This window comes from Carya illinoinensis, chromosome 8 (assembly GCF_018687715.1).
Source record: "Carya illinoinensis cultivar Pawnee chromosome 8, C.illinoinensisPawnee_v1, whole genome shotgun sequence".
Classification (NCBI taxonomy): Eukaryota; Viridiplantae; Streptophyta; class Magnoliopsida; order Fagales; family Juglandaceae; genus Carya; species Carya illinoinensis.
Window position 1 is genome coordinate 4,590,352 of NC_056759.1, and position 23,130 is coordinate 4,613,481.

General features: G+C 35.0%; 4 protein-coding genes and 1 long non-coding RNA gene across 7 annotated transcripts; 1 reads left to right on the top strand and 4 right to left on the bottom strand.

The window, feature by feature from the left end:
- Window positions 1–1,647: 1,647 nt before the first annotated feature.
- LOC122319282 (polyadenylate-binding protein 2-like) lies at window positions 1,648–7,532 on the bottom strand. Its single transcript, XM_043137276.1, has 6 exons — window positions 7,262–7,532; window positions 7,075–7,177; window positions 5,690–5,760; window positions 2,794–2,985; window positions 2,591–2,712; window positions 1,648–1,948 (listed from the first exon to the last, which is right to left on the bottom strand). The coding sequence occupies exons 1-6, from the start codon at window positions 7,391–7,393 to the stop codon at window positions 1,903–1,905; spliced, it is 666 nt and encodes a 221-aa protein (XP_042993210.1). The 5' UTR covers window positions 7,394–7,532; the 3' UTR covers window positions 1,648–1,902.
- Window positions 7,533–9,128: 1,596 nt separating this feature from the next.
- On the top strand, window positions 9,129–10,459 carry LOC122319284. 2 transcript variants are annotated; one of them, XR_006245045.1, is made up of 3 exons: window positions 9,307–9,604; window positions 10,022–10,134; window positions 10,227–10,459. It is a non-coding gene; the product is annotated as an uncharacterized LOC122319284 (long non-coding RNA). The 2 variants fall into 2 exon arrangements; XR_006245044.1 differs by having other exon boundaries at window positions 9,129–10,134.
- A 1,187-nt stretch (window positions 10,460–11,646) lies between these two features.
- LOC122319280 (superoxide dismutase [Fe], chloroplastic-like) lies at window positions 11,647–14,556 on the bottom strand. 2 transcript variants are annotated; one of them, XM_043137275.1, is made up of 9 exons: window positions 14,362–14,556; window positions 14,234–14,286; window positions 14,051–14,122; window positions 13,238–13,426; window positions 12,853–13,024; window positions 12,592–12,710; window positions 12,435–12,461; window positions 12,292–12,315; window positions 11,647–12,157 (listed from the first exon to the last, which is right to left on the bottom strand). In XM_043137275.1, exons 1-9 carry the CDS (start codon window positions 14,423–14,425, stop codon window positions 11,948–11,950), a joined length of 930 nt encoding a protein of 309 aa, XP_042993209.1. In that variant the 5' UTR covers window positions 14,426–14,556; the 3' UTR covers window positions 11,647–11,947. The 2 variants fall into 2 exon arrangements, with proteins under 2 accessions (XP_042993209.1, XP_042993208.1); XM_043137274.1 differs by having other exon boundaries at window positions 14,216–14,286.
- Window positions 14,557–15,958: 1,402 nt separating this feature from the next.
- On the bottom strand, window positions 15,959–17,714 carry LOC122319283 (probable pterin-4-alpha-carbinolamine dehydratase, chloroplastic). Its single transcript, XM_043137277.1, has 3 exons — window positions 17,253–17,714; window positions 16,386–16,578; window positions 15,959–16,219 (listed from the first exon to the last, which is right to left on the bottom strand). The coding sequence occupies exons 1-3, from the start codon at window positions 17,589–17,591 to the stop codon at window positions 16,128–16,130; spliced, it is 624 nt and encodes a 207-aa protein (XP_042993211.1). The 5' UTR covers window positions 17,592–17,714; the 3' UTR covers window positions 15,959–16,127.
- A 1,033-nt stretch (window positions 17,715–18,747) lies between these two features.
- Window positions 18,748–22,567, bottom strand: LOC122319278 (metacaspase-1-like). The gene is made up of 5 exons (XM_043137272.1): window positions 21,832–22,567; window positions 20,696–21,026; window positions 20,366–20,486; window positions 20,080–20,283; window positions 18,748–18,939 (listed from the first exon to the last, which is right to left on the bottom strand). The coding sequence occupies exons 1-5, from the start codon at window positions 22,226–22,228 to the stop codon at window positions 18,880–18,882; spliced, it is 1,113 nt and encodes a 370-aa protein (XP_042993206.1). The 5' UTR covers window positions 22,229–22,567; the 3' UTR covers window positions 18,748–18,879.
- Window positions 22,568–23,130: the final 563 nt, after the last annotated feature.

The window sequence follows — 23,130 nt, forward strand, 5'->3', positions numbered from 1 at the left end:
TGGTAGGCCATCGCTTTTGATGGTCACTGTCACTCCAATAATCAATCATCTCGTCTTGGCGGTTACGCGGCGCGCCCTCGACGAGCTCACCACAAAATCCGGAGACTGAGGTCTCTTTTAGTCCGTTACGCCGCGTTTTGATGACGTGGCTGACGATGAACTGCTAGCTAAGTCTGACCAACAAATAAAAAAAAATAAAGAAAATAGGTGGCATGGTGGCGCCTTGATATGCCGCATCTTGGTTCTTATCCCTAGTCATCTTATTATTGTCAGCATGAATCCCTAATCATATCTGACAAACTTTGTATCCGGACAGACGTTCACATAATGATCTCAATAGTTTAATCAAATATTTGTTAATTTATATTTGGAAAGACAAGAAAAACATGTCACTACTCAATTTGAACAAATAAATTAATATCAGTTGCTGATTCTTATATTTTTAAGAATAATATTACATACAGTTATTTTTATGCACTTTACTAATATGATTGGTTGGATTAATTTTTTTAATACACAACTAATCATATTACTAGAGTGTATAAAAAAGTATATAAAAATGACTGCACATAAAATTTTTATTTTTTTAATAAAATTTTTTTCTTCTTTTAATTCAGTGTATCATTTTATTACATGAGATGTATATAGTTTTTTTTTTTTAATAATATCTTGTTAATCTATGTCTCGTGAACATGTGACAAATACATATTTTTTTTTCAATAAGATATTCACGTAACATGTAAAGACTTTGTAATCTAAAGCCATCCACGTTATTTTTGTGGTACCATATCTCTCTCAATCAAGTTTGATTAAAAAAATAAAAAAAAAAAACAAAGTTTGTTAGAGACTTAGTAGCAGAGAGGGATAGGCATCTGTCCTAAGGGTTTCTTTAGAATTGTGATACGAGTCTTAAAAAATATTTAAATAGTTTTAAAAATTTTTTAATAAAAAAAATTAAATTGTTTGAATATTACATATTATAGTGCTTTTAATCTCAACTAAACTAACAAAAAACGTTTAAAATTTTCTTCAAATGTGCTTTTCTGAATAGAATTTTATTACTCATCATTTCCACACATCACACTACATTTTATTTTATTTTTCTTAAACTAATTAAATTCTTTTATTCATCATAGACATATCACACATTTTGGTAAAAGAAAAAAATATGGTTTATAATGTGTAAAAATGATTAATATAATTTTTCTTTTAAATAATGTGAAAATGAATTTGAATTTTAAAAAATAAACGAAAATATTCATATAATTTTCAAATTTTCAAAGATATGGTTACAACTTTTAAAAATTCAAATAATTTTTATTTTTATCTCAGAAAATATTTTTTTAATTTATTTTCAAACAAACATCACGTGTTTGGAAGTGTTTTAATTAAATATATAATTATCAAACAGTAAATAATTTTTTAATAACATAACTTATTACTTAATTTATAAGCTATATTTCCTACACAATTCCAAATAAGATATGCACGTTAATGGAGGAGACTCACAGCCGAGCGGCGCTGGTTGGGTGACGGAGTATCTCTATAACAGCAGGCGCTTCAACGCCGAAGTGACAAATGTCATGTTCCTAGGAAAAGCTCGAATACCGCAGTAAACTTGTATGATTAACTCTCTAAAGCCCAAAATTAGAGTACATAACTGGATGCAAATGCTAGATTAATTTGAATTCTAAAACGTCTGAGCTCATCCATACAGAATTGAAAATTACAAATTTAGCAGAGGAACTTATAGCGGCCTAGGGGTAATTATGACTACAGTAAACATCTGCATACTAGCCTCTTTTATCCCCCGTCCCAAGCAGATAAAATTCATAGTACGAGAAACGTAACACTACAAGCTTGAATTCTGGGGGGTAAAAAATTACATCAACCATGTAACCATTAGTATGGCCTGTATCGCATGGGTCGTCTGAACCTTGGAACCCTTCTGCATACAAGGACAGATGAAAATTCAGAGTGAGTAATATGAAAAGGTTGTGTAAGTGACAAGGACCAAAAGTAGAACAAGGATCGGGGAAGGTAGCCTTCTACCTTCCCAATGATGCAAATTTATCATGAATAGGCAAATCTGTTAAAAGTAGAAAACAGAAGGCTAGATTATACTAGCAACATTCTAAATTGCAGAAAACATTCTAGAATCTGAAGCCAAATCAAAACAAATTGAAAACCAAGATACATACATATATAACAATTTTCCAAAAAGAGATTTGCATGATTATATTTCTATGTGCATAATTGTTTCCATCTAATTCAAACCAATCAAAGTGTTAAGGTTTTCCTTCAAAAAACGATGTAATTGCTGCATAAACCACATCTCCCGATTAGCCAGAACTTTTATCCCAGCAAAACATCAAGAAAAAATTATTTTCATGAGTACGTTGATTGAAAATTCAGCTATCCCAAAGCTTAACTTTTTACACCCTCAGAAATTATAGCGAGGGAACATATAATCCAACTGAAATATAATGAACAATACGTCCATTTAATTTCAGAGAAAGTGTTCGGCCATTGGTGCCCAAGTCTTTTCTTCTTTTTAGCATCCCAATTGAGTAAAAGCTCTAATGCTTACCCATAACCATATGGAGCATAGACAGGCATGAATGGCCTTCGGGATTGAAAACCTAAATATGGATTAGACCGCCTTCCCCTATATTGTTTCATTCCCGGAACGTTTGTTCGCTTAGCAGAGACCTATAAAAAGCCAAAACACACCACTATAAGTAAATATGTAATTTCAGGGAGTAATTAAATACACATAAAACTCTTAAATACCTTCAATTGACGACCATGCAATTCTGATTCATTTAACAGGACAGCATTCTGAACAGCATCAATTTCAACAAACTCAACATAAGCAAATCCTTTTGGTTGACCAAACTTGTCCGTCAAAATCGTCACTCTGTTTACTGTTCCACAAGATTGAAAGTGCTGCTGGACTTCCTCCGGAGTACATGCATAGTCAACCTGAAAGTAATAATAAAGGATTATCAGCCCCTGGGATTAGTTGGGATGTTGTTTCTGGACACCCGGTGCCAATAAAAAAAAAGAGTTTCATAATTTTTTAGAAGCATCACTTTCACATGCATGAAGAATCATACAATTCAGAACTGAAACTATTCTTAAAATACATATTGAAGTCTAAGTCACTCCTTAACGAATTAAACATGGATCAGAGAAAGTACATACGTACAAGGTAGTCCTGATGTTCGATTTCTTTCAAATATACCCATGTAACCCAAAATTTCAATAGAGAGGGACCAAACCACAACAGATAACTTGGGAAGATGAAAGGCATTGGTTACAGGAAAAGAGTATTCCATGAAAACAATATTGCAATAAATCCAAGAATCATTAATTGAAAAAGTTGTCTTGAGTGAAATTCGTCAGGGGATTTTACGGTTTTACCTATGAAAGAAAAAAACGATTTTACGGTTTTGACTCTTTTGATTCACTTTTATCATCCACAGTACGAATTAAATTACCAGAAACTAATCAATAATCCTTTCGACCTACATCCTCTCTTACCACTCAGATGAACTCCCACACACCTTCAAAGGAAAAAAGGTCTTTCAATAGAGCCAAACAGACTGCTGAGTTCCAAAATTCCTCCAACCCCCTCTCAACTGATCTATTCCACTCAATTCCCTTTTATCCCTTTTCTTGATTACAAAACAATTCATCCACAAACAAGAGCTCCAACCTTGAATATCTAGTCTGAATTTGCTTCTTTTTAAAAAAATATATATATTTCTTTAGCTTTCTAATTCAAATCACCACAAAGAAACATTCATTCATAGTCTCCATTTTGGATATTGAAGTGGATATTTGGAAGGGCTTGTGCTCCCTCCCTCCCTCCTATATTTCTTCAGCTTTCTAATTCAAATCACCACAAAGAAATATTCATTCATAGTCTCCATTTTGGATATTGAAGTTGATATTTGGAAGGGCTTGTGCTCCCTCCCTCCCTCCCTCCCTCCTGGCCAACCTTGCTCTACTGCATTCATTTTCATCGGATCTGATATGCGTGCATACCCATTGACATTGATTCAATGTTCTTCTCTTGTTCTATTCTCCCATACCAGGTCGGAGTAGGGATCTGAGTGAGACTTAGGATTGAGAAGGTTTCCAAAGTACTTGTAGGGCCAGTCAGTTTGTACTTGATATCACCTCAAGATATTCCACCCTACACTGATGGATTCCCACCTCAGCCTCAGACCGGGTCTAGCCTGGACCTGTGTCTCAAAGCATGTACTTGTTTCGATCTATCCCTCAACCCGTGCCCAGGTGTCAGTTTGTGCTCCAGCAGAATAAAAGCTTCGTTTGGTAATCAATTTTGAACCGATGTAATAAAGACTCTTTTAAACAGCAAGCGGCATTCCTCGTTCTAGGCGCTTCCACACCACCCATTGAAATTACCGTAGTGAAGTGGAGGCAAATCTGTCTATTACGTATGGAAGACCAATCAAAACAGAAGGCAATGAATATTGTCTTAGTTAGACCGGGTTCTTCCTGAGTTTCAGCATTAGATTAGTAACGAATTGGAGGCGCTTTTAAGCCCTAGCAATATTGGAACTATCTATTACAGGAACTTGTAGGGTGAAGTACTAGACAGTCCTAGGCCTTGCTCCCTCAGTTCTAGGGGGAACATCCACCTCCTTCTCTAGGACACCGCCTTTTCTAGCCTCTCCTTCTTGCTTGCTTACCTAGCTCGTCTTATGCCCCGTTTGGAAGTTGGACTATCACTAAACTCATCTCAATTCAAAACGTCTTTACACGCGGGACTCACAACCTTTTTCAACTCAACACCTCATTACACGTGGGACCCACAACCTTTTTCAACTTCCCATAAATACAACTAAACTCATTTTAACATCCAAACACATCTAAATTCATCTTAGATAGGCCCCACAAAGCTCACTATACCATCTCAACTCACTACTATTCATAAAGAACTCAATTTAGCTCAACATCCAAACGGGGCCTTAGTGACTCCTCCTCTTTTCAAGGTTTTTTTTCTTGAGTGTTAAAATGGTATATTTTTCATTTGCCAATGAATTGGATCCACCCTGATTCGATCAATATTGGGATTCTTGGCTAAAAGAAAGAATATGTGACATGGACGCCTAGCCCAACTCGGTCAGTCGGTTGGCCTACCTAACAATGATGAGATTCTCGATCGATTTGATCGAATTTTGAAAAGTCCTTCTCACTATTCAGAACAGTGGCCCCCCCTCCCTCCCTCCCTCTCGCTTTTTTATACCTTCTCCCATTTCTCTAATCTTTGTCTCCATCAAATACCCACTGTCTAGTGTCTCAGAATTCTTATTCGTATTCCTATAAGCACCATTACTAAACTTATCCAGTTGATTGATATACATGCTTAATCAGTTGAGTAGTTTCTCAATCAACAATTCCTTCTTTCAACTCAGTACAGCTCAGAAGAAAGAAAATCCAATCAATCATCATTCACATGGATAGTTCTGGTACAAAAGACAGTCTACATAAAATTCCTATTTACTGAGTAGAAAAACGAAAGACAGTCTACATAAAAATCAAACAAATAAAGGGAAGAATATGCAAAAACATATTTAAATTTATAGTTATATATAAAAAAATTTAAAACAAAAGCAATTGATATGGGGCAAGAAATGGATTTTTAGAACCTCACATTACCAACATAAATGGACCGAGCATCCACTTCCTCCTTTTCAGCCTGAGTTGCAGAAGCACTGGATGAATCTTCAAACATGTTCAAAAGGAACATATTAATTAACTGAAAAAACTGAATGCAGCACCAGACAACAAGAGGAAATGTGCAGTAGAGCATACATGTTACATATTGTTCAAAAGTACTTAATCTAGCTGCACTGACTGCATTACTTTTCATTCATTGATTGAATACTTAGATCTACTGCATTTGGAGGCTAGACTCTGTTTCTTTTCTTTTCTTTTTCTTGCTGTTTTTTGTTGTGTACATTTTGTTTACTAGAGTTGCAACCATTTTTTGTGCTTATAAATGGATTACCTCATCCAAAATTGTAGCAATAGAAGTTTATATAGTACAATCTAGACAGAAAGCCTTCAATTATTAACAAAAATTCTGCACTGCTGTTAGATGCCAAACCCATGACAAGAATGATTATTTCAGGTTCTTTCCCCATTAGGATCAAGCTTTAAATACAAACAAGAATGAAAAAATATAAACATTACAATTCTATTTCACAAAAAGCCTAATTAGTTTTTTCATATCAAGAAATCATGTAAACAAAGCCAAAGTCACAACTTATGGAATGTCTGCAAGTGAGATGAAACTTTAATTTTTGATGATTTCTGTAGCATTTGTGCTCTTCCCTAATATTTCTAATGGGCTCCTCGAGTTGACAAGATTCTATAGAAGCTTACAATTTCCAATTTTCCCTTGACTAAGTATACATAAAGATATGTTGCTGGTGCCCTGAATTCGGTAAAGCTGTCTCCTTTTCTTTTTTAATGTGTGATAAATTCGATTGAAAAAGGGAACACTCAAGTCTGCTGGGGGTTCACCAAAGGAAAAAAGAAAAAAAAGAAAAAAAAAGAATTACTATACAAGTCCCAAAATTGTTTGTTGTCGAGCTTTAGCTCAAGCTGTTGTGTTCTTCAGATGCCTTGGAGTTTGCTTGTTTGGGTGCCTAAGTCCGCATTCGGTGTTTCATAATTTCTCTCAGGTTTAAATTAAGTATATCATTTATCCCAAAAAAGAAATAGCAAACAATAATCTAAAACGAGTTGGAATTTCTTCCCGATGTGACAACCTATTTAACATTACTTCTTCATATTCATCATCTTACAGATGATGTTCTCCTATGCCTGCTCCTAAGAAACCACTAAAGTAAATTAAATAACTAGGTCATGCTCAACTCAGTTCATTTTACCCTTCCAATATACAGCTGAGATTTCAATTTCTTTACCTTACCCAACCTTTACTTGACAACTAACCAGACCATAAAGCACACCATAACATTTACAGAATTAACTATGGCTTTAAGAAATCATGTGTGTGTAAAAGAGAGAGACCTTGAACAGCGCCCATCTCCTTCTCAACCTTGGCCTGCATTTCACGAAGGGCGCCAGCTTCTTCTTCGATCTCCTTAAGCCTCTTCTTCATGTCCTCCAAGTCCTATCACCAAAGCAGATTCAATTTCATAAGACATCCCATCGAGATACGGTGAGAATGATTGATTGTAGGGAAAGGAAAGCAAACCTTGGAGTTAGGATCTTGAAGTTCGTCTTCCTCAGCCCTAGAAGACATCTCAACGTCAGCGTCCATCTCGCCCTCGTCAGGGATCTCTCCTCCATACACTTCGTGCTCTTGTTCATCGTGCTGCTGCTCCATCTCCCTCTCTGTCTTTCTCTCTCGCTCTCTCCAACTAAGCACTGTGCGAGCTTCCAGCCACAACCCTCCGTATTTCTTTGGTTGCTGAGTTTTGGGATCAGGCGGCCAAGGGACAAATTGTGGATTTGGGAGAGCGAAGCTGAAACCGGTGATTTTGTAAATATCGAAGGGGTATTTTTGGTTTATTCTATTATCCGGTCGGATTATTAATAAAAATTATAATTAAAAATTGGTGTAACGTGTACGGGTAAAATCTATCATTGATAGAAGGGGAGAAAATGCAATTTCTTTATACTGATTTATCATTTATAAATTGAAAATAGAAATATTTTATTATTAGTCATTGAAAAAAAATTATATTTACATTTTTAGATTATCGATTTTAAAAACAAATATATATTCTCAAAATTATTAAAAATCAAGAATTTATATCATAAGCTATATATCCTCTTCCTTAAAAATTTATATCTTAAAAGAGCATTCACAATAGATTCTTTATCTTATCTTTCAAAATATATCACCAAAACCTATTATTTCAATTTTATATGTTAATTTTTATAATATATCGTATATCAGCTTATTTATTTTTTCTTTATATCATTTCAATTTTATACTTTTTAATATTTTGTGAGAGAAAATATACAAAAAGAGAGAAATTATTATTGGAAAAAAAGTACAAGAAAAGAGAGAAAAAATAAATAAATAAATATTTATATTTAGACAGTCCACACTACATGTAGCGGTAATACTATAGGATAATTGAAAATAGAAATGAAATGAATCATCCATTGGATGCACTTTTCGGCTAATGATATGGTGACTATTTTTCATCAACCTTCTCAGTCAGATGTAGTATAGATAGTCCAAAAGTAATAATTTGAAATAAAAATTAATATTTTTGCAATTTTAGGTATAAATAGAGAATTTGTTAGAGATATAATCATAAATATTTTTCTTATTATAATATTCTCCTATATAGATTTTGATTCTTTTGAGGGATGGATAAATCCGCCATGTCATTCAAAAATTATAATAAAAATAAATAAAAATTATATTCTCAAACCGGCATGTAAAACACACGTGTTAAAATATTTACATGACATATCTTAATTTTAAAGAGAAATTTTAAAATTTTAATCTTATAAATTAACTTTTACCATTTAATTAATATAGATTTTATATTCTATACACTGATTTAAAAATAAAATAATTCTAAAAATTGACTTAAAAAAAAAAACTTTAAATAAATGCAAGATGGATATGGGCTCAAAAGCGCTAAATCCTTTGTGGAGCCGCGGGAAAGCATGGACGGCGATCATTTTCTCGGTGGAGTACTCCAAGTATCAATATGATCCCTGTTATAGTGAGAATTTTGGAATAAAGATTTGTCTCTCATTGTTTGATCATCAATTTGGAGAGAAATATACAGTACATTTAATATTTCCCATTCGAGACTTTTTGAACTATTTAGACTTTAATTATCTGAGCATTTAATGTTGGGTCCATCACTGTATATTAAACGACCTCGATCGAATAATTATGGGAAATTGATTTTATTCCAAAGAAGAAAATGCTCGATCTGCATGCATACCAATTTGGTCAACGTTGCAATTAATGGGCTAAATTAAAAGCTGAAATCCACTGCATGTCATTTGAAGTAGCATGAGATTATACGTCGGGGCGGGCAAGCTACAAATTGACACATACAATGCAAGTTGCCCACTGAAGTGCTGGCACGGGTTGAAGCGTTTTTCAGCTTTCCTTTATTGTATAGAATATATCCCAGTATGGTCAGCTGTTTGGTATTGCAGTTGACAAATGGAAAGACAGATGCAAGAGAAGACAATATATAATTCAGGACCACGCAATTTGGTTAGAGAGAGTACTACATAAAAAGATTATTATGTGGTGGTCCAAACTTTGATGCTTTCACATACACATGAATGATGATTTCCTATAAATAGAGACCCAAAGGCGTAGTTTTTTCTCATCATCATCCTTTCGGATAAGGAAATATATTTTTGAGAGAAGAGAGATCTATCATGAGGATAAGAGTCTTTGTTTGGTAGCCAAGGATGACTTGCCTGCTCCTCCAAGCGGCTTCAAGATATAATTAGCAGTTCCTCGTGTGTTTGGATCCCTAGAAACTCTTTCTGTGATTCGTAGGCAGTCTCCTTGGCTAATCTTACAGTCTCTTCATTCTCATGCCAGGTCTTCTCTTCTTCGAACTGCAACGTCTGATCATCCCTCATCATGAACACTGCTATATATATTTATTTTTGCATGCATGATTCGATCGTACGAGTGAAGATTTATGAACATTCGATATCTTCTTTCTCTTCTTGTTTCTTTATATCAATTGCTGATGGATCGAGCCAATATTGTAATTTTCTCTGCATGGCTCTTATCCTCATGAACTTCACGAGGTCTCGATCCTGCAGCTTGTACTTTATTTTATATCGTTTTTCTTGCTCTATATGCATGGCTCCATCTTTAAACCGCACGATACTTTCTGTGGGATTGAGATTGATCAAAAAAAGAAAGCCCATTACACTATTCGGCTATTCCAACTAGTTATATGGTTTAAGATTTGTCAATACACAGTATCTAACCACCCATGTTCTGCAGTGAATTAAAGAGTATTGGAAGTTAGCAACTATTCGAGTTTTGAAAACGAAACCATTTCAAAGATCTGAAAGTAATGGTGATTAGAGCTCCACAGTATGATGAACATGGAAAAGGTAGAGATCGTGATCCCATTCAGTGTTGAACTATAGGCATATGTACACACCACTACAACGAAAAATTCATATCCTCCATAAATATGTTTCAGGATTCCAGGCTTGTTTACCAGAATCGTTAGCAATTAACGCAGAAGATTATACATTTTGGCAGAAAAAAGTGTTAGGACGAGAGAGCGAAATGGAGTCATCTGATCTTTACTTTTCCTGCATCGCTAATATATATGTTTATCATAATTATGATTATTTTTAGCTCAAGTTCTTTAGTTTTCATCTAAACTTGTCAATGTTAACGTACGCAATGATCGATGGCACTTGAAAAGTACATATATTCTTCTTCTTCTTCTTTTCTGATCAACAAATTAATCAGAAATGTCTTAACTGTAAAACAAAAGTTCAAGATCGAAAGTTCTAAAAGAAAATCAGGAATGAATTGAGCATGCAGCCCGAGAAAACAAAACATACCGCATAACTTACTCCGGCCATTCGACCGGTCTCATGTGTTCATCATAGTTGACAGAACAGTACTAATTGATCTTCATAACTTGCCAAACATAGAAGCAGAGAAGGAACTCGAGTAAGCCTTAAGCGAAAGAGAAATACATGAAGTAGACTCATTGTATCCGGATAACAATGATTAGGACTCACTTCATATATTTCTCTCTTGTGATTTTAAGAATTTTCGATAAAGACTTGGAGAGAAATTTCTCCATTGAGCATCTCTATTGATCATTAATTGAATAGGCGAATTTAGAAGTGACCTGCACAAAAGAGTAATTATGCATACAATTTTTTTATAATATTGCTCTAAACGGAGGGCATTTATATAAAATCATATATCTGTTTTACAACTTCTTTTACCGAAGTTTTCTCAATGTAATATTTGATATTTTTCATCTCGTGAATAAATGAAAAGAAGTAAAAGAAAAGAGATGCCAGGAGATACCACAAACTCAAAGGAGAAAGGCCAAATCCTATTCTCTTTTCCTTCGGAAGGACTCTTGAAGACCCTGTTGGTGTATATTGCTAAATCAACCCACAAATGTGTGGAGACTTCAAACAGATTGTGCTCTCCCACTAGATCGCCTCCTCGGCAACTCCACCACCCAGCACAACTTTCCGGCACTTAACAAGTATTTTCAGAGCTTGAACTTGGTTCAAATTACCGATTTGTTGCAGAGGATTGATGGTTTTAACTGTGGTGTCAGCTGGGACGGATAAGATTCTTTGCTTTTAGGAGGTTTTTGGACCACCTAAGTTCTGAAACCAATCTCAGAACTTTACAGCCTGTTGTCTCTGAATACATCACCCCTAAGATATGGGGTCCTTCTTGTCATTCATATTCAGTTATTGTACAAAACAGCACAGTGATTTCTTTAGTTCCTTTCATAGGACAACAGAAAAACTCAACCGGGTACTGTAAGTGAGATGGAAGATAGACATAAAATGTGAGGAAGAAAATCTAGATCTATTCTAGCCATCGCACAAAGAGTCTGGTGAAGAACCATTGACTTAACTGAATTTTAACATACTGATATTGTCTTTTATTGAACCGAAACATAGCCCAAAATGGACCTCTTCAGAATGTGCACATCTCTTCACATTGAGAGGATGGATTATTATGAAATACATCGTAAATCAAGACAATGTGCTTCCCATCTTGACTTCAGCAAGGGTAGCCACGCCAGAAAAGGGAAACAATGTAAAACCTACCTGGTGTGGAAACTTTCCTCTATATCACATTGAAGTGAAAATAAGACAATTCACCAAAAATATCCCTCTCCAGTGACTGTCACTGCAAAACAAAAGGAATTCATTCAACCTCAGAGTCATCAGTCTCATTGTCCACATACATCTCAGCGGTTTCGCCATCTGCCATTTTGTCATCTTCCTCTTTTTTCTTCCTTTCTTCTTCTCTCTCTCTTTCGGCCGCTCGGGCCTTTGCAATTTCAAGTCTAGAACTGACTGCATCCCATGATACAAGCTTCTCAATGAAGATTGATATGTAATCAGGTCGACGGTTCTGTGAGAAGAAACAATAGAGCAGGCAGATGTCAGACTTTACACTCAGTTCTATGGGTCTATAAGTCTGAACAAATGACCATTACTACTAGATGAGAGCAAATTGTATTTCGGGTTTTATTAACTGAGCCTCACCTGAAAGTCGAGGTAGTAAGCATGCTGTTGAGAAAATCACATGCAGAAATCAAGTCATTTCTCGGCAAAAAATAACTCGGTCCAAGAAGAAGCATACATGTAAACCCATCAAATTAGGACAAACGTGTAAAAATGTTAAATACCTCCCAAACATCAATGGTAAGAAGTGGCTGCAAGAAATCGACAGAAATCATCAGATGCAACAACAAACAATCAGAGTCTAATTAGTATCATAGGTGATATTGTGATTTCACAATACATGAAATGAGGGAGGTACATTTTAGTCCTTCAAATACTTACAGAATAGTCCCAAACAAGTGGATTGACGGCATTGGGGCTCTTCACTATCACAAGCTTTTTGTCTTCATCCGATGGGCGGGGATTTACTGCATTTCCAACTTCTAGTCTATTCGCTTTATCTAGAAACAAAAAAGGGAAAAAATACAAACCAACAAAACAGGATACGTTATTCCATATCATCTAGGAATACAAAAGCTCCACTCAAAAAAATTTGGAACACCAGCTAAGAATTCCCAGATTTGGGAGGAAGAAACTACTCACATGCAAGCCAAGCCCAACCAGAACCAAACTGTGTAGCTGCAGCTGACTTGAACTCTTCAACAAATTTTTCAAAAGAACCAAAGTCCCTTTCAATCAGTTTTAGAAGATCCCCATCTGGCTTCCCCCCACCGCCAGGTTTCATGGATTCCCAAAAGAAATTGTGGTTCCAAATCTGCAAATAGGCCAAAAATGATCAGAAACTTCAGTGAAAAAAACCAACGAGAAAGAGAGAAAACATGAGTAGGTGCATAGTGTAGTCTCTCCAATATCGTTAATATTGTCATGAAATTTAAAAAAAAAAAAAAAAAAAAATCTAACCTCACAAGATAATAAACTCAAAACAGTTTAAAATAAGGACGAAAATTAACACCAATGCACAGCTTACCTGTCCTGCGTTATTGAAAGTTGGAAGAAGATCACCTTTATTGTATGAAACAATTATGATATCTTCCAATGACATTCCATCCAGCTCTGTTCCTACTATTTGCTTGTTTAGGTTCTCCACGTAACCCCTATGGTGCTTTCCCCAATGATACTCAAGGGTCTCCTGGCTCATATGTGGCTCCAAAGAATTCTGTCAAGTGTAGAATAATTACATAAGTAACAAGGACTTGAGATTGTTACGGAGTGTCAACATGTACACCATGAATAGTTCCACCAATTTCAGTTGTGGATATTAGTTATCAATATTTCTTTATCCATAAGGCTACTCATCTTTGATAATAAACAAAGAAATTTGATATAGACAGGTTTTTTTTTAATCATTGATTTAGCAATGAAAAATGCAGTGGAATGATGAATCAAGAGCAACCTAGTGAAAGGTCAGGCTTGATAATGTAGAACAAATTGCTTTGATAATTTTTTTATTAAAGAGAACAGTATCCCATAAAGTCCTCATTGCTCTATAAATAAGCGCAAAATGTTATGGTAAAAGGGTTGCAAAGTAATACCAAACAAGAATCTTGGTGAGGATTATAATCAAGTAGAAGGTGAGCAAAGCTACATGCTAGTCCTCGTTAGTCTAGTTCAGGACCATTTAGGATTTGTATCTAGCATTATTCATATTAAAAAAAAAAAAACTTAAAAACTTAAATCCCTAAAACTTTAAAAAAGATGATACTCATGAAAAGTCCATGAAAGAAAAAAAGATACAATTATGTAGCAGAAGTTGTGCAAAAAGGGACTCTTCAAATCTCACCAGTGCATATGGAGGAGGCTTCAGATCAAACTTTGCAGTAACCATGAAACCGATTTTTCTTCTACAACGTCTCTGTAGATATGCCAATTTTTTGCTCACAGGTAAACCATAGTTTTAACTGTAAAACTCAATGAATAATATAAGCAGCTCCTAGTATATACATACGTAAAGCAGAGTGCAGACCTCTTTCTTTGTCCACTGGAGGGGACGAGGTGAACCCAGAATTCCAGGAAGCCCTGTTAACAAAGCACACGTTAGAGACAAACACAAACAGAGAGATATAGAATAGTGTATCGTAAATGGGCGATGACCTTGACGAGGTAGAACGGTGCAAGTTGGCGAACTACTGGCAGAGAAAGCTACCGGTATCGCCATTTCAGAAGCTCAATGTTATCTTACTTTCCCTCTTTCTTTCTTTCGCTAGACAAACTAGTTTTCGAATTCGGGGGGAAAAAGGGGTTGAAATGATAGCCAAGCCAAGTACAACAATGGTACCGCCATTTCTTTCGTACTGCCATCTAGTGGTTGAACGAATAGCTTTATTATTTGTAATGTTACATAAAGTTGTGAAATTATAAATATTGTATAATTATTTAAAAAAATAAGATTTATGATTAAAAAATTAGTTTTTTTTTATGTGAGTTCTATATTAATTCATTTTTTTCAAAGCGACTGCATGCCCTTGCACAACCACGATTATAAATATCATTTCTCTTATTTATTTAATAAAGAGAAATGCTCATATATTATATAGTGTAAAAGTATTATACAGTTGTTTTAAAAAAATATAAAATTAAATTTTATATTTATTTATATTTTTAAAATAATTATATAGAATTTATGTATTTATAATTATAAATATTATTTCTCTTTTAAAAATCATACATTACAATTATTTTTTTTTTATTTTTTTAAAATTATTTAAATTCTTCTTATCATCATCTATACGCCATATATTTAATAATTAAAATAAAAAATTAAATATAATATATAAAATAGGAATGAGAGTACAGTTGTACTTCCTTTTTTTTTTTTTTCTTTTTTTAATGAGATCTCCCTTTCTTTGTTTTGTCGTTGGGTCAGGCAAGACAAATTGATATTTGGGTTCAGTCTAAGGACATCTTTTTCTCCTAACTCTTTAGATCCAATTTAATTTATTAAATTATCATTTTTAAGCATTGAAAGATGTCTATTTTTTAAAGATTAATAAAATTAGCTCATCATAAACTCATTTCCCTATAATATTTTTTAAAAAATTTCTCTCGGTCAGTCTATCATTTTGTTAAACTTATGAGGGAAATGCATACTTCTCACACGTTTAAAGGAGACATGAATTTCTTCCAATCTAGTAAAAAGAAAATATTTGTTTTTTGTTTTGACCCTTTTAACCCATAAATGAAATGCTTGAATCGTTCAAATCACAGATTCAGGAATCACATAATAAAAATTTAGGAATTTAGAATGCGTGAGTAGAAGTTGAACTCAATGTCAATGTTGAGTCGCTTAAAAAAATGAGTAATGTTATTCAACATTCAAATTCTCATTATCCAATTATGTGGCATTAGATGATTGGAGACTATTTATTATATTTTGCTTGTAACCTCATCTGATGCCAAATCATGAGATGATGAATAAAATTTTTCTAAAAAATAGCAACTATTCCTATTGTTAACTATGAAGGCTCTGTCCCCCAACTTTATAATCTTTATAAGTAAAATTCTAATCTCACTCTCGATGGTGCAAGAAGTTTTTGAAAAGTACTTATAAAAAAAGAAGCAGAAGTTTTTGAAAAGCTCAATGAAGTTGAAATTTCACATATAGCCTGACACATTTCTTGTGCTCTTGTAATAAAATGTGTACCCAAATGTACCCCAAATCTTAAAATCATCCAAACCATCAGGCTACGGATTCAAGGACAACTTGACTTTGTGTCATCAAAATTCTGAAGTTGATAAGTTCTAACAAGGCATTCAACAAGACTCCTCTTCTTCCAATAAAGCCAAACCTACTAATCACGGGCAAACCATATAGCAAATTGTTTTTGTGACCTCTTCAGCCAAGCAATATAATGCTTCAACTAGGCCCAAATTCTTTTTCTTGGGACAAGATCTGACGTTTTTATCTCATCTATTTTGGCAGCTACAATGAAGTCATTTATACTCAAGCCCCCTGCAATTCAAATAGAAAATTTTTTCAAGGGCCATGTAGAAGAATATGGAACTTAACCATTCCCATTCTCGATAAAACTAGGAAATGACAGACTGCGGTATATGAGATACAAAAGAAGAATCTTTTTCAATTGGCTAAAGGAAAATTTTCAAGTTTAGAAGTTTACCAATGGAAGCTGTCCAAAGTTCAGCCCTAACTTGATTTGGTTGTTCCAAGTGGAGGTTTGGGTAATGCCCTGCAGCTTCTGCAACCTCATAAATCCTATTAATGAGTTCAACCCCACATTTAAAATCTCTCAATTTCCACAAGCATTGTAGTTTAAGACCACCTTCTTCATCCAATAGCCTCCAGCCAACCACCTACCGAAAAACTCATAAAAAATCATATTTTTCATATAGGAAAAGTGTGTTTGTGTGTGTGAGGGAGCCATGCCCCCTTCTCCGTAAAATTTTGAATAATCCCTTTATACATCATAGCTGCTATTTTGAAAAATAGATTCAAACATTTAGAACTTGTGGCTCCAATCAGAAATTAAATTTTTTACATGTACAAATCTTGTCTAAAATTACCAACTCTCACTTAAGTACTAGAAGTGGTTGGCATCCAATTTTTTTGTCAATGTTAGCATAGTCATAATTTCAACTTGGAGTCTTGGACCCAAGCCTGAAGTCCTGGTACCGCTGCCGATTGCAGAAACTCTTTACATTACAAGGGATTATAACAAATAACAAATATGGTTGATGCTCAAAGCCTTTTCTAGTTTCCGCAAGCATACAAAATAACGATATAACGCACAAATAGCAAAGCAAAAATTAAACGGCTTATTAGGAAAGGTGTGAATTTATCAAAATTTGAGCTTTCTGCTTACTTAACAGTTAACACAACAAATCAAATTTATAAGTTGTTTTAAATGTGTAAAAAGTGTCAACAGTAGCACATACGCCATAAACAAGATCCCAATACAAAAGCTACAAAGAGCAATATCATTGGTGTTCAAGGCTAAGTAAGAGCATATGGGTATTTGGGAACTGACTTTTTTCAAGAGCTTCTGAGCCTCATCAGTGGACATGGGGGGCTGGAAAGGAGAGAGGGGGGCGCACTCCTGCTGGGAAAGAGCGAGAGTGGAGATGCTGGGGATGAGGATCTTGTGCTCGGTGTCGACGTTGCCCAGCACCTTCTCCGCAAAACGACTCTCTACCTCTGCCGGGAAGGGGTCCCGGGCCCCAAAGTCACCAAGCATGTCACCGCCCCCAACGGCCCTGATTCTGCTATTTCTGAAAGCAAGAGTGAGGTTGGGTTTGGGGTTTAGGTAGGGGTTGTGAAGATAACGGGGGAGGAGAAGAGGAGAGGAGAGATGAGCGATGAGTGCCATGCGAGTTGGCGGGTGGGTCTTGTCTTTGGATTCGGAGGTTCTGCGCCACCCCTATTGTCCGATCTTGATTTTATCCTCTGATTCTGATTGGCTCATCGCCCAAGCCTAAGTTCTAACGTCGTGGGTTTGGTGCCAAAAATAGAACCACTTATCCACCTGGTGGTCGTGTCCTTGCGAGTCCTAGTGGGTCATGAAAAGTTACTGTTTCAGTTAAAACAAGAGTCATTTTTCAAAGATGGTATCCGATAAAATTTTAAGATTCTATAAAGCACAGGCCCGATGCAAGTGACTCGTCCAATTATAGTCAATTATGTCAAAATTGGTCTATATTAAACTAGTCAAAACTCAATGAGTTGAGCTTTAAGCTATATTATTTCCATCTATTTCTCTAAATTTAATCCGCCACTATTCATCTTTTAAACATTATTTTATTGAATAAAATGTATTTATTGGATAATTAGATTGAGAAAAAAATAGATAGAAAACAACAATTTTAAGTAAAAACTAAATTATTAATTAATATATAAAATGTATTTGTAAAATATTAAAAAAAATTATAAATTTATTATTAAAATATATAATATTATATTATTATTTTAACTTTAAGATTATTAGTCCAATGTAGATTTTCTATTGATTTTTTTAACGAGCTATGCTACACAACATCTCAACCTCCACACATCACATTTATTCTTTATTTTTATTTGAATTTATTATTTTTAAACTAATTAAATTATTCTATTCATTATCCATATATTAAATATTTGAAGTAGCATATGCCATGTAGGGCACAAGGGTAGAAACTCATGGTAGAGAACTGGCGATTCAGATTGAGGCGTTGTTATCTATGGAGGTGTTCGCGGCTGGACTTATAATATTTCTCTGATCATTTTATTCCCCTTGTTAGTGAACTTTCTTATCCAACTAATAAATTTTCGTATCCAACTTTCTTTTCTAGTTTCAGTGAGTACATTCTTATCCAATCCGATGAACAACTTCGATCTTCAATTAGATAACTGCAATCCAGAACTGAAACGATGGTCAGCTCCCCTTCAAAATATCAATCCCCATTTGAGTTTTCTACTCACTTCAAAACCACCCTCAAGGCTTGATTTGAAAAGGTTGTAATGATGAGATAATATGAATTAAAACCATCTTTGTATCCAAACAATGCATATTAATAATCATTACGAGATTGCAGAAATGGGGTTTTCCGGTTTTCATACATACTCAAGGACCACATTGAATAAAGATTATGAGCTTTAGGATGGAAAGATAGTTTTGATGTCTATAGGGAAAAAGGCTTCGAATACACATTGAATGTTTCATTCGCAGACAGCTGAGGTTCCTGCAGCAAAAGACAAACTGGCAATTGTTAAAAAGATAGTGGTAATGTGAATCTGAATACTACTTTTCACTTCAGCCCAAAAATTATAAATACGTAAATAACTAATAACAAAAATGTGGTAGAAAAGCATTAATTCCCAAGTTTATCAGACATAATAGGAGGGTGTAGGTTTTATCTTGTTATTTACATCCTTGTTTCTGATGAATGTTACAGAAGAAAAGGAAACAGCCCGTCTAGTTGAAACTTGCAAGTTGATGTGGGCAGTTCTTGGCATATCGAAACAAGCATGATTGACATATTATTACAAGTAAATATCGGCAGACATACAAAGATATAAACAGATAGCTTTTAATAAAAACTCATATGCTCGGATGAGCGTTCATGCTTTCTAATATTTGCTTGTTGCTTCATGTGAAACTTCCCAAATGCATATAAGATTCCAGATATGAGCCCATAAGAATATAGTGGCTCCATAGAAAGTGCATTGAAAGTCTTATGAGTCAGTTCATGTACTCCAGCAGCCTTACACTCAAAAATAAGATACGGGCTTTACCAGACATACCATAGACTTTTTTACGAGTTTTAAGTTTCATAATGACCATTATATCATCCCAAAATAGGTTGGGATGTGATTCAAAAACTGCTACAACTATTTATGCCTCGTTTGGAATACAATTCAGATAAGATGAGATGAGATATTTTGAATAATGGTGAAATTTTTTAAATGAGATGAGATGAAATAATTTGTAAAAAAATTCTGTTTGGATAGTGAGATGAGATGAGATAATTTTTAATTTTTATGATTGGAAAAATGTGTGGATCCCACTGTTGGTAGCCGAATTTTCTACTGTTCATGCACTGTTCATGCCAAATTTTACTGTTTATACACGGTTCACGTACTGTTTATTTAAGTGAATATTTTTAAAATTTAAAAATGAAATATAACGTGTTTAGATAAGAAAAATTAGTGTACGGTACATATAATGAAAACTCATCTCATCTGTCCCGTGTATTTAAACCGGACCTTAAGACTACAGAATTTGCGTGATGATTGCCAATAAAAAAAAGGAACTAAAACTGACAGTGTACGTTATCATAATACACCTGGAAAAATCAATGCAGTAGCCACGACAATCATACCTGTTTCAACCCGCCACCATTCCCTCCTGGCAAAAGCATGGTGAGAACAGATGACACTATACCACCACCCCCTTGATTATCTCTTTTATCGATGTTAGATCGCATTGCATTTAGCATAGCTCCATATGTAGTTCCATGTCCACGCTCAATGGCTTGGATGAAAGAATAAGTCATGGCACCACTTGATGTGATCCTAGATAGATCCTGTCCACAAAAGCATTAGTTTTGATTCTTCGTTCACTATTGTCTTTTGATGGAATGGCGAAACAACTGTATAAAACTTTACCGAACTGTCTGCTGAGGTCTGACTATCATCACAGCTACTGAAGCATATGACCTCCCCCCCACTTGTTCCTTTCCACATACCTGATCTAGGGCGTTGGTCCTCCCACATGTAGCTTCCATTCCTACATTCATACTCAGAAACAAATACAGATAGAATGTGTAAACCAGAAGATACATTGAATGGTAGTAGCGAAAAATAGCTTGTCCTACAAAAAAGTAGAAACACTTATACAGGCAATGGTTTTGTATTTCTCATATAATTTTCAACTTTTTATACTGCAAAACGGAAGTGATAAATTTTGATGACAATAATGTTAAAACAAGGACTAACCTCTCCATCCTGCAGAGAAATGGTAAATCTAATACAGTACCGCTGTGGCAAGCATCAACAATTGCATGGAGCTTGACTCCAAGGGGAAGAGGTCGGACAATTGTTGCATTGATCTCATCATCAACAATCATTCCCTGAGTTTGATAATCTACGGGGCAGAGTGTTTCATCATATCCATCAATCTCATCTCCAGTGTCGTTCCTTTGCTGTGAACCATGACCAGAATAGTGAAAAACCAAGGAGTCCCCTGCTTGACAACCTTGCACAAGCCAACACAGTGCCATTCTGATGTTGCTTTTGGTTGGATGCCTGCAAGGGTCATCTTCTTCTTCTGTAAACAAACTTTTGGTCAATTGAAAACTTAAAAATCAATCATAACTCGTGCATAAAAGTGAATAAAACTCATCAGCTGGATACGAAAGATGCATAAATGAAAATTGGGCCACTAAGCTTGAGGCACAAAGGATCTGCTTGCACAATGTGTTGAGGATCGTATTGACAAATGTGTTCCTCACACCTGACTTGTAATAACATCACAGTTCACGGCATAAGAATCAAATCAAACATTAAATTCCTTATATAGCAGGAGAAGAAATTGAAGTACTAGGAACTAGAAAGCACTCATGCAGCGAGGCTTCTATTTTGACAGCAACGTGACAATTAATCATATTTTAGGATATTTTATATATGCCGATTTCCCTTAATTGTGGGTCTTGGTTTGTCAATCAAGCTTCTGTCATGATTTTGGTTAGAGGAAAGTTCTTCTCAAAGGCGATTCCCTGCAAGTGGCTTTACATCGGACAGATCCTAATCTGGGCAAGTTAATTTTGTCAACCAATATTGTGGATATGGAGGATGTTCCATTATGAATCCAGTCCGTTTTAATGGCTGAATTTCCGTTTGTTTGAATAATAAAGTTAACTGATCAGTCTCTCAGAAAGATAGGAGGAGAGAAAAATGTAATTGCTAATATTCTTGATGCAGCGTTCACGATCCATTTGCACAGAGAATGTTTTGGGCAGTTATAAATAATTAACAAATTCCCCGAAACATACTCCAATCCCAAATCACAAATAGATATGAATAGTATTAAATAACCACGTAGAGACGAAACAAAGTATTACGATAGAAGTTACCAGTGAGCATGAGAATGGATGATTCGGGAAAGTTGAACCGCTTGACCAGCAAGTACTTCATGTACTTGGCATCGTTGATACAACCCTTAAGCTCGCGCCGGGAGTTCTTGTAGGAAATGCCGCAGATGACGGCCCGCTTGCGGCCATGGACGGAGGGAGGGGGACCGAGAGGCGCGTGGTTGTAAGGGGATGGAGCCATGGGGGGTGGGGCGTGAGCGTAATCATCACGGTTATGGTGGTCAGAGGAGGAGGAGGAAGAGGATGATGATGATGGCGGGGGGAGGCAGAGGGCTGGGTCGATCACGGGGTTGATGGCATGGCAGATTGGGCAGCGAATGGACTGGGCCCCTGAAGGAATCTGTAGCGAGGTGTGGCAGTTTGAGCAGTTAACTGCCATTAACAAAGTGATTATGATGATGAAAAGCTTAAGGAATTGAGATAGAAAGAGAGACGGAGAGAATTGTGATCAAAAGCTTTATTAGGAAATAACAGATCAATGGGAGGGAGGGGGTAGGCTGCTGATTCTTTTCAACATTTCCGTTTGTCATGAAGAGAGATGCGGGGAAGAGACGATCTTTGTAAAGGGCAGGTAGTTTGGGATGTTTGCTCAATTTTCGAAGGAAATCTATTGCCTATTGGAAGCTGACTGGACACACACTACCTGCCCCGGGAATCTAGACTAGGATCAGGCTTTCGTGTTCCAAATGTTTGTGCAGAGTGAGAGAGAGAGAGCCATCGGGAAAGAGAAAATGATAGTGATGTCATATGAATTTTCAGCGTTTACCTTTTGTTTTTTTTTTTAATATATATAAATACGACTTTCAAATATATATATTCATTTAATTTATTTATTTTCTTTTTTTAATGATTAAGAGAATAATTATTAGTAATTTTGTATTTTTTATTTCTTTTAATAATCAAGAATATTTAAAAAATGCTTAAAAGAAAAAAAAAAGTCATTTGTATTAGTGTGCATATTTGAAGTGTACATTTAGACCTCATTTATTTTTAAATATGAGATCAGCTGAGATTAAAGTTAAAAGTTGAATAAAATATTATTAGAATATATTGTTTGATATTATTTTTATATTGAGATTTGAAAATGTCGAATTGTTTATTTTATTTTTGTATGAGAATTTGAAAAAGATTTAATGATTAAATAAGATGAGATGAAATAAGATTAAATATTTTATGAAAGTGAACAAGGCTATCCCTAATATTGTCCTTCTTATAGTAAGAAACTTTCATGATAATAATATGTTTTTTATATTAATAAATAAATTTGTATATAAATTTTTT